The following is a 15,062-nucleotide window of genomic DNA, read 5'->3' as shown; positions in this document are numbered from 1 at the left end:
CCGTTATGCTAGCCACATGATGTAGCAAATCTCAACTTTGCTTACACAGGTGTTGGTGGCAACCTTTGCCGTGTCCACCTATGCCTCCACCATCTCCCGCGCTGGAGGAAAACCGTTCAACCCTGTGCTCGGCGAGACATACGAGTGCATTCGAGAGGACCGCGGCTTCCGCTTCATCGCAGAGCAGGTGCAAAAAGAGATCGTTGCGACAGCCATGCGCATGGATCGTTAGAGGACACAATAGAATAAAAGGCCAGATGAGCCATTAAGATAAACATAGTTGGGCAAAGGTACACCAACAAAGGGTACTTGGCAGTATATGTTAGTAAACAAAAATGTATAGAATGCAAGTATAGTTACTTCCAAGTGATGATATTTTCTCTTGCGTAAAAATTGGTCATAGAGGAATGTTTCTTTAGCAAATTCTAGTGAATGCATTTCAACTACAAATGTTTTTTTTACATTAGTTTTACCCATTGTACTGGTTAAAATTTTTGAAAATGGTGAATCCAGTATGTATATTAAACTTCATACGTATTTTATTGTTTTATTTTTATAATTTCCCTTCTACATGAATTTACCAAAAGAACCAAGAATATAATATTCTTTCGTACCGTATGTAGCCAACCGTGCTAATCGCAGGTACGCTCATATAAAAAAATAGTACAGAGTGATAAAATATAACAGTCATGCTGTCTGAATTTTACTCCGCACAGTTTGTGTTTTTTATCCGTATATCAGATCAAGACTTTACATTAATTTAATTGTGCTAACAGTAAGTTGCATGCTTTGATCAGCAGAATTTGAATTATGCTGTTTTTCCTGTTCCTGGTCTATCTTTCTAGGTCAGCCACCACCCTCCAATTTCTGTCTGCCACTGCGATTCAAAAAAATTTGTCCTCTGGCAAGGTGAGTAGTGGAATTGGATTTGTAGTTCAGCTGATTGGCTTGGCATCCTGTACAAAGCTGTTAAAGCTATGAGGTTTTTTCACCTCAAGTTAATTCCTTTATTCGTATTGCAACAAAAAAAACAAATTGTGTGTAGGTATATTTATGTAATAAATATACGAATTCTGCAATACAAGTTGGTCGTTGTTATAACAATCGTTGAGGACAAATCCATTTATTATGAAAGCTCTATGTTTAGGTGAATATCTCTGAAATCTTATCCTGTTATAATTAAACTGGCTTAGTTTTGTATATGTAAATTGATTATTGTGATAACATTAAGCTGTCCATTGTTCTTTTTTTTATAAATTCACAGAACACAGTTTTGTAAGGAAACCTTTGTATATAGAGAAAATACATTTCCATGCCATCTCCTTGTAATGGTAATTAACGTTTTAAAATCACTTAAATATTGAACTAAGAGTCGAAACTGCTGAATGATGGGAAAACCCCTCGAAGAACGTGCAATGAAATGTAAAAAAAAATGTTAAAACCCTTAAAAGCCAGTGTTTACATTTTCCAGCATTTGTAAATAATATTTTATTCGATGGGGAAATAATGGAAACATAGCATGCATAAGTGAACAGGAGAGATGTGATTTGTGACGATATGTTTGCACGCAGATGTGCGTCTGAAGAACAAGTTCTGGGGAAAGTCGATGGAAATTATCCCTGTGGGCACAGTGAATGTCAAGTTGCTCAAGTGAGTGTTATTGCCACTTCCTGCTGAACAACCTTCACGAAACAATGACTTCTCGTTGCTCATTAACTCACAGAATGACAGATGCTAAGCATGAGAAGAACGCTATATTGTTTGTAGATTTCTTACTGTTTCGGTGCTGTTCCAATACTTGGGCATGCCATCCCAGGTATGGAGATGAATACGAGTGGAACAAAGTGACCTCCTGCATCCACAACATTATGGGAGGCCAGCGCTGGATCGAGCACTACGGAGAAGTTATCATTAAGAACAAGAAGAGCAATGTGTGCCAGTGCAAGATCAACTTCATCAAGGTACCTATCTGGCTGCCTAGTCACAGCACTCATTACTAACTCAAATTGGCCGACTAAAACGTGGTTCTCCGCCCTGGTCTAGGCAAGTTACTGGAGCTCGGAGGCAAACCAGGTTCAAGGCACCGTGACGGATCAAAACGGCCGTGTGCTGCACCGCCTCTTTGGCAAATGGAACGAGGGGATGTACTGTGGTGCTCAGCGCTCAGCACGCTGCATCTGGAGGCCAGGTAAACATCACATTGTACAACTGGTGAGTCCCAATTAGGATGAAACCGGTCCACATATATCTACCACTGCATTGCTGTTGCTGTCAGTTGGTCACATTGCTAAGCAATTTTGATGGTAATGAAAGACAAGAGGATTACAATGCATATCTTCTGAAAAAGGATGTTTTTGTGTATAATACACAAAGGCTGAGTGCTTTTTACACCTTTTGTGTCTTGCTTTAATTGAATAAAAAAATTGTGGGGATGGGGTTTGTGCTTGCAGAGGACAGGGATACAGTATATACTTCACTAAAATACATACATTACCCCTACAAGAGACAAAAAATGGCTAGCATTACATTATTATATTTATGCAAGTGGTAGCTTCTGACAAAAATATTTTCATTAAAAAAAATTCATTTTCACCTTTCCAGAAAAAAAAAACATCCAACAGCCCCATAACTCATTCTGACATAAATGATTCCACTCCAGTTGAAAGCACATTGACGCCAACGATTCCCCCATCATTCACTGAAATAACCTCGACTACCACTGCACTAAATGCATCCACCAATGTCCCCAGGCTCCCTGCCCCAGGATCACGAGCTGTACTACGGATTCACGCGTTTCGCCATCGAACTCAACGAGCTCGACCCTGTGCTGCGGCCACACCTTCCTCCCACGGACACGCGTTTCCGACCTGACCAGAGGCAAGTCTCATTCTACTTTCTCCTGACAAACTTAATTCAGCGATTACAAGATGCGCTGTTTTTTGGCCATAAATGTGTAATAAAAGACTCGGACGCTTCTCTCTGTCCTGTGTCCTTTATTTGGGTTCGATCTCTTTTCCTCACGGTACTCCCCTATAAACTCTCCACTCTGCAGCCCCAGGCTGCTGTCGCTCACGTAGCCCCCACTCTGCAGCCCCAGGCTGCTGTCGCTCACGTAGCCCAACTTCCTCCTAGCAGAGCCGCCGCTGTCACGTCGTGCAGACCCCTGCTGCCGACTCCTCCCTTACAGACCCGCTGCTCTCTGCAGCCTCCTCGCTGCTCCTCCTGCCCCAGGGTCGGTCACCGTTGGCCGACGGTGCCGATCCTCGTGGCTCGGGTGTGTGGCGACCTCGCCACTCTCTTTCACCCTTCGCCCTGCGTGGCCTCTCACTTTTCCCAGTCCCCGATCACTCCCGACTGCTTCCGGTTACCCCCCTTATAGACCCTTCCCCTCTCCCCCACGTGACGTAACTCCTCCCCCCATGACGTCACTTCCGGGAGGTCGTTTACGCCCGCATTACAAATGTATAAAGGCGTACCATAAAAAACGTGTTTTCCTTCCCATGCTATTCCTCCAGCATTGGGCTTATGGTTTTGTTCACCTGAACATGCCAACTTGTACTTCAAATGTGTCAACAGATTCCTGGAGGAGGGCAATGTGGAGTCTGCCCAGCAGGAAAAGCTGCGCATCGAGGAGTTCCAGCGCGAAAAGCGCCGCCTCATGGAGGACAAGAACATACTTTACACACCACGCTTCTTCAGGTGTGTCCCACATCCCTTCCACGACGACAGTGTCAAATACCACTCTGCATTGTTATGATGTATGTTGACAAAACTGAGCTGTGTTTAACAGAGCTTTGCTAAAATGTATTACTTTCTCATACACCTATAAGCAAGCATTTTGGTATGGTATATTTTATGTTAGGGGGAGTTTGATGGATGATGCAGGCAATTACTATTGAAAGAGGCTCTGATGTGATCACACATTACATTTGTCGTGTAATTAAAGGCAACAACACAACTGCTGAGTCAAAGAAAACCACAGAAGAATAAATGCACTCAAAGCTTTCGAGTAAAAAAAAATGTGACAACCAAACAAATCGACATCTTCTATTGTTTTAGAATTTCTTGAAATATTGATCACACACTGAACTTTGTTTTGTGTCTCTTGATTGTTTTTGCAGAAAAAATATTACACATGACAGCCGGGAGGAATGGCTGATGAACAACACGTACTGGGAGCTCAGGAAAGATCCAGGATTCAGCAAAATAGACAATCCTGTCCTCTGGTGACACAGCACAAGGAGAACATAGTGAAGCCTAGGCTTTATCGAGCTGCATTTTACTATGTTATCCTTGACATCCAAAGTGCAACTTTACTTCTAGGCATATCTTTTGCGATGAGGGAATATGCAATTATCTGGTCCCAAATATGCATGAGTGCGTTACTGAAGATGGATGAAAATATTCGGTGATTTTAACAAAGGTCCCTACCCTAAACCTAACAAGACTGTAAGAGCATGTAACCAATCATTTGAAACGGTTGGATAGTCTAAAGAGAGTAGGTTGTGGTTTTATGGATTAACAATATATTGCAATGTAGAATTATGTAATGACATTATTGCAGTGTAATGGCGTTATCGGCATACTGCAAGTGATATGTTGAGTAAAAATGTATTCAAAAGCCAAATAGACACCAAATATTCTTGGGTCTTTCGGTAAAGTCACATAGATAGGTTCAAAGAAAATAATCAAAAATAAAACTCCGTTTCGATCGCCCCCCCCCCGCTTCCTGAAGACGACCGCTTGTGTTGCGATCGAAACGTCGTAGTCTGTTATTTTTTATTATTTTCTTTGAACCTATCTACGTGACTTTACCGAAAGACCCAAGAATATGACTTCCTGTAAGTCACGGAAGCTTTAAGTCGAGACACCAAATAATTTCATTTTTAGTTTTCTCGGCAGAAGGGCTTGAGGTAAAGCACAAATGTTTCAGTTACTTTAACCATGTTCCAAAATGTCATATGCCCACTCCTGGAATAAGATATGCATATGCTGTATTTATATTTAATCTAACATTAAATCAGTCTTTCTTTGAAATCGTCTTAAATATTTATGGGGAAGTATCTTTTTTTCTGGGCCTGTGTAATTTACATTATCTAAAGTATACATGGTACAAACAGGTAACGTACATCCTAGATGTGACTACTTGCCTGTACTGTCAAAATTATTGTAGAGAATTGTATATCTAGTAAACGCCCAAGCACTTGCTTGCAAGAATTTGTTTTCAGCAGCTATTTATATTTAGAACCTGTAAGTGGTGTATTGGCATTCAATAAAACGGCTGTGGGATAATAATGCATATGCTAAACAAGCAGGTATTTTGCAGTTATAGGAGCAGTACTAATTGGAACTATTCTTAACACAGGTTACAGATACCTGTACTTGCCTGGAAACACTACTGTATTTTTGTAGCAAACAACGTCATGGTTACAGTCCATGTTCAAGGTAAACAAAATATCAAGTCTCAATTGACATTGACCGTGAACAATTGTATAAACCCCTTGAAGATCCTGCTCACGATGTGTTCCAAAGTGATTTTTCCCCTGTGGTATTCGCCAAATATACATGGTGAAACAAAAAGCTATGGCTGTAAAATTTTGGAAAGTGTTTACTGCATTTACAAATCAACCTTATGGTGGGACCCCGGGGCCCCTTAAGCCCCCGGCTCTCGCATAAACTGCGTTGCAGCGTCATTTTATGTCTGTTGAAGGCAAACGATACGGCAATCTATTCCTTTCGACGAGCTCTACACGATGCGCTAATCAAAGTTTAAAAATATTGTTTCTTCTGCGCATTCGCCCTCGCTGTGCTTGGACGACGTAACAGAATGATCCGCGCCAGGTGGGACGGAGTCGCCAAAAATGAATTAATTAGGATTTTGACTTCCGTTTATTCGAACTAAAAACACCTGTTTCTCTGATGCACGTATGGCTGGTGGTACCGAGCCAGTGGTGGGAATTCCGCATTGTTACATTAACCAGATTTTCCATAGGACAACCAAAATGAATATTCCACAAAGTGGCACTCTTTGTATCAACCCCAAAAGGGATAGGTTAAAAGAGACAACATAACTTGTAACAATCCATCTTTACTTATAGAAGATTATACTGCAATACAATTGCAAGGCATTAAATGTTACTCTTATAAAGGGACACCTTGTGTGAAATCATAACTTTAAAGACATTTACTTTACAAACACAGCATACTTGAAATAGTTACTGCCAGACCTATAACAATGTTCTTGCCATGCGTTTCATATGTAGATAGAACCACGGGTGTGGTTGTAGATACAGTATTGAACTCTGCTGTAGATCATAGGATTCGTTTGTATATGATATTTGGCTGTGCCTTTCTTAAGTGCAATCTTTGGGCTGTTTACAATAAAGTACATCATAAAAACTCCTGCAACTTATTCTCTTGAGTTTGGTTTTTTAATGAATCTGAAAAACATTCCTCAACTATAGCAGCATTTTTTATATTCTAAATAGCCATAACCCTGTAGAAACAATTCAGTTTAGTGGAATTGCGTGATAATTAAAATTATTTTGGGTACACCATATGTAGTGTTTACATTTGTAATACTACCATTTTAAAAAATTATTTTCAATAATTGGGAATGCAGCACTGGTGCACTTCGAAGTTACTCTGCACTTCGAGTTCGTTTTGGCTTCCTGGCCAGCATCAGTGGTGAGTAATATGTGAACTTGTTCTGGGCACGCCCTTCATTAACCCATACTGAGAAGCCTGGTGACGTATGGTCATACAATCTCCATCGTCAGACAATTTATATTTCGAACCCAAGATGGGTAAACTGCTTTCCAACCTTGTAATGGCTTGTAATAGAAGTGTAATAACAGCCATAGAGGGTTCACGTGGGGATTGGCTTGCCAGTCCTGCTTGTAGCCAATAAGGGTTGAGATAGGGAGCATGGCCCAGGCGTGATCACGGCATGTCATCAGGAGTGATTGGCCTAGCCATTCGGGGCCCCAGCTAATGGGGAGCCGGATGAGAGGCGTGGTCCCGGGATTGACAGGGAACCATCGAGAATGGTCAAGGCTGTCCATGAACGATTGGCTGGGGGGACCACGTGACGAAGGGATTAAGAGAGAGTGAGAAAGAACGATCGGGGGCAGACTGGGAACCGAGAAGAGCAGGGTCACGCATGTACGGGGGCTCTGGGTGCCACGTGCGCGGTGGGGACTTAGTGTGAAGTCTGTCCTCTCTCCGTTGTCTGCCAGCAACGGAGAGTGAGTGAGTAAAGTGTATTGTGGAAGTGGAAATAAAAGGACTGATTCCGAAGCCGTCTCAAGAAGGATTATTACAGAAGTACAAACATGCACTCTTTAGTTCCTTACAAAATTAAGTCCAAACTGGCCAAAAATATGGTAATGGTATCACGTATTGCTTTCTATTGTAAAAGAAAAGATCCCATGAAATCCGTAATGTAAATCTGTCATTTATTCTCCCATTCAAAGAAATTACTAAACCACTTGATTAAGGCCTCAATAAATGAGTAAACAAATTTTTCCATTGTGAGGATTGCATGTTTGGGCAGCGCTTGTTGAAATGAGGCTTTAAGAATATTAAAACGATATCTTACACTTAACACAAATACATTGTAAAACCATAACTTAGGAAGGCACATGCAAATATAACAAGTGATATACACAACATTCACTGGACAAATGCAGGTCAAAGGAATGAAAATGTAAAAGTTTATTGAACATTTTCTATTCGTGCCATGAGACTAATTTCACTTGAGCATTCACGTTTAGCAGCATTCCTGGTGTTAAACACCAACATAAGAACTAATATAAAAAAAACTAATACTAGATTTAAAAAATAACTCCTTGGCAGAAAATGAGAAAAATAATTGTCAATTGTTATGAACAGCAATGCTTTCTTATGAACATTTTCTATTGGTTTCAAAAACGATATGCACGTGCTCGAGGTAGTCACCATGGGCGCATGTATGGTAATCCATGCCATCAAGTTACTGTAACATAACTTGTCAGCCTCTGTCTGCTCTATCTACAACTCTTGAGACCATGACTTTGTATGCTACTATGATTTTTACCATCGCTATGTTGCCACCACTCGTTTCATTACTGCTTGCGACCAGCCATGAGCTTGAGATACTGCAGGGCACTATAGGCTGCTTTAGCATGGGCCTCACCAAGAAGATTTCCAGAGCCATGACACACAGCCACTGGTTGAGTGGAGAGCTCCACCAAGCACTGACACCTTCCACTCCGGCTCATGTCTGGACATGGAGGGAAGGCAGCAAGTGGGAAGAAGACATGTGCATACTTTTTTTTAATGTATATATAAAAGGCTCACGAGCCTGATTTATATACTATCAATAACACTCCATATTTACCCATGCTTTAGTATAAACCAATGTTATTAGCAGCAATTGCACTTTGCAAGAGTTCACAATGAACTGTGCCTAACTCACCCAGATCAAAGTACGTGATGTGGAATCGCTGCTCATGGGCAAGCTCCTGCAGCAGCTTGCAATAGCCTTCACCCAGCGCGTCTAATGGAACCTTCTTCAGGTAACCAATTTTCTCCCCGGCAGAGTTTCTCAGCGAGTCCCAGGTGCAGCCCTGAGTGACCTTGCCCCGTGAGCCACACGCCTGCAGCAACATGGCAACATCTCTCAACACCCACTCATCGACTTTACTGCAACCCAACAGTAATGCCAATAGTATAATAAAACTGGATAAATGTAACTTGTTGTTTTCCTGGGTAAGTGGGAACTACGAAAGATAATTTGCATTAAAACTCCCCTCTTGACAAGCTTTGCAAAAAAATATTACCTGTAATAGACTATAAAGGATTTTCACAACATACAAGTGCCCTTGCAACACCGTGGCAACAGCACTTTCACGTTCTAAGGTTTTATCCTTGTTCTCAACACAAGGTTGTAGCTTTGTTACAAACGCGACAAAACGTGTAAATGCATGCACTGCATTGATAAGGTAGCAAAGCACAGCAAGTTTGTAAATCCCTCCCCAGCTACAGTAAGTTACAATAGACATATGTATAATCCATATTAGACAATGGCAACAAGTTCAACATTCAAATGGGACTGCATCCTTGTTCCGGTTAAGCATGAAAACTATATGGTGAGTGCACAAATAAAAAAATACATTCATTAATTTTTAAAAAAAACTGTCTTAAATGTAAATATATAGTAGGCAAGTTTCAAGTAATGGCCTTTTTTTCATGCATAAAACAGAAAAAATAAATGCAATGTCTTTCAAGTCATTTTGAAGATGTAGATGACAAACCTGTATCATCTCTTCTTGGCATATTTGCACTTGTGGTAAGACTCATCCCTCAAATGTGTAAAAAATAACCCAAGGCCATTCTACTTTGACTGCAACACCTGATGACGGACGCTTGTGTTGCGCCCGAAACGTGATTTATTTTATTTTATACCTACGTGACTTTACCGAAAGAACCAAAGAGTATGAATTCCTGCAGTCACGAAAGCTTCAAATCAAGACTAAAAGAACAGTTCCGCAAATCAGTCAAGCCAGAGCCTGTGCTAATGTTTATACATCTGAGAATAAGACCATGGGACAGAACTCCTGCTACGATATTTACTAAGAGCTCCCATACAAAATGTAATGTATTCTGTTATTGAAATACAAGATATAAAAACATAGCAGGAACTCACGGTACAACTGTGGGTAATACAAAATAAACAAGGAAAAGCCATTTCTGCAATCAAAACTCTTGTAAAATGAAAATTTGTATTGTTAGAATTGTCACTCAGCATTGTTGTGATGTATATTTGTTTAAAAGTAAGAAAATATGTAAGCCTATTTAATTTAACAAGTGCTCCAATAAAGACTGAATCTTTTAGCATGATTTAAAACCTATTTTTATTGTGTCAATACGTATGTTATGCCAGTATAAAAAAACTAAAGCAATGTTTTAAATTTCCATTGGTTGAAAATACATGTCATTAATAAAATTACAAATATCACATGTTTGGTTTAATTTTGTTTTTAAACCAGGCTTTAATATTACAAATAAGATTTAAATAGCATGGGTTTTATGTCACAAAATATGCTTCAGTTTGTGTATTCCCCAAATGTTGGCCCCTTCAGGGTCAATGAGCATCATTTATTGGCATTACAGAAGTGGTTGTCCTACTGAAAGCCTGCCCACTTCTATAGGATTGTAGATTTTCCAAATCTCACATCCATCAAAAGACGAGGCACTGCCTCACACTTGTTTGAGCAAGGTAACATTTTACATTATCTTCCAGATATTGCAAATACAATACATGCCTTTTGGCATTCTCTGGTCTAACACCGTTTTGAGACTAGGCTCAAAAGAAAGATGTCTCTGGTGTGGACCAATCGGTTTCAAAGACTGCATATATTATCAGTGTTTTTTTTTCCACTCTGACTACAAGTATTGTGGTTAATGCAGACATGATTCCTTGTAAAAGGTTTCAGTTTGGTGTTTCAACATCTTAACACCTGTTTGTTGCCAGAAAAAAGGGAAAACCTATTCTTATACCATGATTGTCATTAACTGTAAATAATGCATTTTAAAATGCATTTAGTATACAAATACATTAGTTTCCAAAGTTATGTAGGAACCTTATCATTTTGGATGTAAGTCAATGGATTTTTTAATCAGTTTAATTTTCATGCCACACAATAATATTCTTAGTATTTTGATACCTAACCCCACAACCTCAAACATGCTCAGCTGCTAACCAGTGGAGCATGGTCTCCATCGTCACATTCAGCTTCAGCAGCCTCCCGCCTTTCCGGAACCAGGTCCCGGATCCGTGTTAGCATCTGCGCTGCAGCATTCCTTTTGGCCAACTTCTTTGAAGTTCCACTGCCTGAGCACACCATCAATCAGCCAAAACATTAACAGAATATGTATTGAATTATTGTATGTTTGAATGATAGCTTTATATTTATTTCACTGTAAATTATCACTTGCATTATTTTAAAACATATCTTGGGACCCACCTGTTTCTATGAAGCTTTCCACACGGCAGGTCATTGTAAATTCCTTCCTGTGTGCGGGGCCAGATTCGTGAGTTACCGTGTACTCCGGGAGACGCCAACCTTTCAGCACCACCAGCTCCTACAATCAGACAGGCGGCACTTTAGTTTACAGTGCTTGTACACAGTATGCAGGATTAAAAACAATTCCATAGTTATTGCACTAAAAATCTAAAGTATAAAGCAATAAATAACAGATACTGTAGTTGTCTGCCAGCAAGATCCAAAATGTACAAAAGGAACTTGTTTGCAAATCCAAAGATAATTTTTCTATAAACTCACTTTATATTCTCATCACACATTGGTAAAGTGTTAATTACATGCCAGGAAATATTAAAACAGACCTGTAATGCACCAACAGGGTTGTTGTCTGAGTTTGGCTGAGATGGCAAAGAACTTCCATTTTCAACGTGAACCAGACTGCAGGATGAGATGAATTTAAATACAATTATGAGCAATGAACAACCACATTTACCACAAAAATAACAATAACTGAAAATACGCCAATACTCAATATTATTCACCTGTGACCGTTGTCACATGAAGCAGCGTCTCCCTGCATTGATTCACATTTAAGGATGTTCAGGGCAGCTTCAGCTGCTTTATGCTTGGCTGCCTTCTTGCTTGGTCCCTGTCCTAATGAGAAACAATGTTAATGACAATACACACACAAAACTGAATAGATGCAGGATACAAAATAAATATTGGAATATATAAATGCTAATCGCAGAGGTATCAAACGTTTGCACATATCCAAAACAGCACATTCACCCAAATACTCACCAATGCAGCTCACGTCACCAACGGAAACCCTGAAGGTAAAGTTTGGCTGATGTGCCTGACCCTCAGCCTTCAGTAAATCATACACGGGGGTTTTTCCGATCCTGGTTCCGTACTCTTGCAGCAAACTGATCGGAGTCTTTCCAGGTCCACCAGACACTCCCAAGTCAGTGCTATTTTATATGAAAGAAAAATGTACAGAAAATAGATAAATGTACAGAAAACCAGCCATTAGCAACATCACTTAAAAGTGATTACATCAAATGTTTGTTGTAATTCAGTTTACTGTAAAAAAGACATGTATTCTATAAGATCTCTTTTACCAGTGGCAAAATATAGTAGTAGTAGGTTTTTACCCTTTTAAACTGGTACAAAACTGACACCTTTATTCAAGGCATCATGTTTGCAATAACCACAACACAAGTAGTCAAAAAAGCAAACAAAAAGAAGCAACTCTGATAATGATAATAATATGCACTGTCCTTGAAGTTGATTGGTGTTGGACCAGATGACACCAGAAGGCGTACAACTCAAACACAGTGCAATATCAGAGTATTGAGAGCTCGGGGTAAGCATTTACACTATGAGATCTCTTTTACCAGTGGTGTCATCTGGTCCAACACCAATGGGGACTAGGCTCTAAAGAAAGCCGTCTCGGGTGTGGACCAATCAACTTCAAGGACAGTGCACATTATTATCATTATCAGAGTTGCTTCTTTTTGTTCGCTTTTTTGACTACTTGTGTTGTGGTTATTGTAAACATGATGCCTTGAATAAAGGTGTCAGTTTTGTACCAGTTTAAAAGGGTAAAAACCTACTACTATATTTTGCCACTGGTAAAAGAGATCTCATAGTGTAAATGCTTACCCCGAGCTCTCAATACTCTGATATTGCACTGTGTTTGAGTTGTACGCCTTCTGGTGTCATCTGGTCCAACACCAATGGGGACTAGGCTCTAAAGAAAGCCGTCTCGGGTGTGGACCAGTCAACTTCAAGGACAGTGCATATTATTATCATTATCAGAGTTGTTTCTTTGTTTGCTTTTTTGACTACTTGTGTTGTGGTTATTGCAAACATGATGCCTTGAATAAAGGTGTCAGTTTTGTACCAGTTTAAAAGGGTAAAAACCTACTACTAAGACATGTATTGTATGCATAATGATATCAAGGCATGCATAATGTGTGTGGTGAGGTTATGACAAGGTGGAGCCAGAGGGATAGATATCAGGGATGTTTGTGTGGGAGGAGGGGGAAACGGGCGCGGCTGCAGAGAGGAAGCACCGGACACAATGGAGACCTCGTGTAAATAAAGCAGAAAGTGACCAACTCTCCATACGTTACAGCATCCCTGACTCTAGACTTTATCATAATTTCCCCTAACACTAACTTAACTCTCAACCCTGAGCCACAACCTGAATTTCACAAAAACACTATATAAATGGAACCCTAACCCCGATCGTTTACTCTAAATTAACTAATCTAACTCTACCCCGAACCGAACACCTAACCCTAGCCGATCCTAAACCCCAGCCTTATCTCAAATCTAACCGTATCCCTTATCTAACCCAAACCATATAGATAACCATTTGCCCATAGCCAGCTATAGGCCCAATGTAACCTTAGCCCTAGCATAACCACAACGCTAATCTACCCCTAAACTACCTCTACCCGAGTATAAGATTATCCTAAATATAATCCTAAAACCCCCTAACCCTCATCTACCCATAAACGACTTCTACCTGTAATAAAACCCTACCTCTAACCTAACAGTCGAACTATTTAACTCTACCCATAACCTAACTCAGCCGCTAACGGAACCCTACCAGTAAACTACCTCTGCACCTAATCTAACCCTACACCTAGGCATAGTCCTTACACCTACACAGTGCCTCTACCCCCAAGTCTGACCCTGCCCCTGACCACCATCAGCCAGGTTCGACGCAGGCCCCGGGCCTCGCGGCTCCGCGCCGTGCCCGCGATTGGGGTCACCTGGCGCCGCTATCGTCGGCGGTCCTGGGCTCGGAGCTCTGCTCGCCGTCTTCGTCGTCGTCTCCGTCGTTTTCCTTGTCGTTCTCGTTCCTTTCGTCGTTCTTCACCTCCTCTCGCTCGGGGACCTCGTCTCCATGCGCGCTCATTGTTGCACCTACTGTAGCCGGGCACAGTGCGCGACGGCGGCCGCGAGGGGACCCGCGGCGCGCGAGAAACGCGATTCGTAAATGGAGACTTTAAGGAGACGATGCATCGTCGTCTCCTTCGCATTTCGTGCCTTTCTCTCTCTACGTGCACAGCTAATTTATAAAAGTGTTTCTTTAGACAGCTACGTCGTCGCACCACCCCCCCCCCCCCATGGGCCTTCCCGAGAGCGCATACTTTTAAAAAAGTTGGCTCTGTACAAACAAAACTGTGCACCGGTTTCGACGCCCATTGTCTCATCAGCAGTCAGGCCTCTTGAAGCAAATGCTGGTGAACTAATTCTAGATTTGAAGCTTTCGTGACTGCAAGGATTCATACTCTTAGGTTTTTTTCGGTAAAGTCACGTAGGTAAAAAAATATAAGGGGGGGAAATAATAAAAATAAATAATAAAATAATAGAAATAATAGAAATTAAATAATTCTTTTTAATAACAGAAATAAAATAATTATTAAATGTCTACTCTTTTATTATTTCTTTTTATTTTTACCTACGTGACTTTACCGAAAAAACCTAAGAGTATGCTGGTGAACTGCCAGATGGAGTAGGAGGCAAGGAGGCCACCCCCTATTTAACAAGTTGAATATATAGGTCCTCTTTCTTAGAAAAATTATATCATGCATAAATCAAAAGAATAATTATTTAAAATATATAAATAAAAAATATGGGTAAGAAACATTTATCTACGTTTCTATGTTGTCTATTTTGAGTTTTAAACCAAGGGATAATATAATTAGTAGCCCCTTGCAACAATAATGAGAAAAAACCTAAGAATATGATTCCTTGCAGTCACGAAAGCTTCAAATCTAGAATAGAATAAAATAATGAGTTCGGCAACATGCGGCTCGTTGAGGACTGCTTCGTGACGATTAAGGACCAACCATCTCGTACTCAAATACATCGCGGCTCTTGAAATGTAACGTTTTTAACCCAACTGGAACAAAAAATGCCTCTTCTTATTTTGGTTGCCGACCCCTGTTTTGGACATAGGGCTAAACACGTCAAAGCGGCCACCAACAAACTGCACTGTTATCGAAGTGTAAGAGA

At 40.6% G+C, this 15,062-nt stretch overlaps 2 protein-coding genes across 7 annotated transcripts in view; one reads left to right on the top strand and one right to left on the bottom strand.

The window, feature by feature from the left end:
* The window catches only part of LOC144717817 (oxysterol-binding protein-related protein 6-like), a 50,859-nt gene extending 44,451 nt beyond the window's left edge, over positions 1 to 6,408 (top strand). For all 5 annotated transcript variants that reach the window (XM_078593531.1, XM_078593514.1, XM_078593523.1 and 2 more), the window contains 8 exons: positions 50 to 187; positions 846 to 909; positions 1,572 to 1,650; positions 1,817 to 1,961; positions 2,044 to 2,188; positions 2,751 to 2,877; positions 3,577 to 3,699; positions 4,122 to 6,408. In XM_078593531.1, the coding sequence (XP_078449657.1) occupies positions 50 to 187; positions 846 to 909; positions 1,572 to 1,650; positions 1,817 to 1,961; positions 2,044 to 2,188; positions 2,751 to 2,877; positions 3,577 to 3,699; positions 4,122 to 4,230 (930 nt within the window). In that variant the 3' untranslated portion in view covers positions 4,231 to 6,408. The remainder of the gene's footprint in view (positions 1 to 49; positions 188 to 845; positions 910 to 1,571; positions 1,651 to 1,816; positions 1,962 to 2,043; positions 2,189 to 2,750; positions 2,878 to 3,576; positions 3,700 to 4,121) is intronic.
* A 1,293-nt stretch (positions 6,409 to 7,701) lies between these two features.
* Positions 7,702 to 13,997, bottom strand: TARBP2 (TARBP2 subunit of RISC loading complex). 2 transcript variants are annotated; one of them, XM_078593543.1, is made up of 8 exons: positions 13,814 to 13,997; positions 11,829 to 11,998; positions 11,570 to 11,681; positions 11,390 to 11,465; positions 11,010 to 11,127; positions 10,746 to 10,876; positions 8,459 to 8,639; positions 7,702 to 8,263 (listed from the first exon to the last, which is right to left on the bottom strand). In XM_078593543.1, the coding sequence occupies exons 1-8, from the start codon at positions 13,957 to 13,959 to the stop codon at positions 8,106 to 8,108; spliced, it is 1,092 nt and encodes a 363-aa protein (XP_078449669.1). In that variant the 5' UTR covers positions 13,960 to 13,997; the 3' UTR covers positions 7,702 to 8,105. The 2 variants fall into 2 exon arrangements, with proteins under 2 accessions (XP_078449669.1, XP_078449678.1); XM_078593552.1 differs by lacking the exon at positions 13,814 to 13,997 and having other exon boundaries at positions 11,570 to 11,676; positions 11,829 to 11,916.
* Between the last annotated feature and the right edge of the window lie 1,065 nt (positions 13,998 to 15,062).

This window comes from Lampetra planeri, chromosome 1 (genome assembly GCF_965212315.1).
Source record: "Lampetra planeri chromosome 1, kcLamPlan1.2.h2, whole genome shotgun sequence".
Taxonomy (NCBI): domain Eukaryota; kingdom Metazoa; phylum Chordata; class Hyperoartia; order Petromyzontiformes; family Petromyzontidae; genus Lampetra; species Lampetra planeri.
Note: the sequence above shows the minus strand (reverse complement) of the source record. Positions and strands in the feature narration are given on the sequence as shown.

Bases quoted from the DNA above. Each gene is read 5' to 3' on its own strand.
- TARBP2 (XM_078593543.1), bottom strand. From the start codon at position 13,959: ATGAGCGCGCATGGAGACGAGGTCCCCGAGCGAGAGGAGGTGAAGAAC. The intron at 11,999-13,813 runs GTGACCCCAATC...CATATAAAATAG, and splicing joins GCCGACGATAGCGGCGCCAG to CACTGACTTGGGAGTGTCTG. The intron at 10,877-11,009 runs GTGGGTCCCAAG...TGGTGTGCTCAG, and splicing joins GGAAAGCTTCATAGAAACAG to GCAGTGGAACTTCAAAGAAG.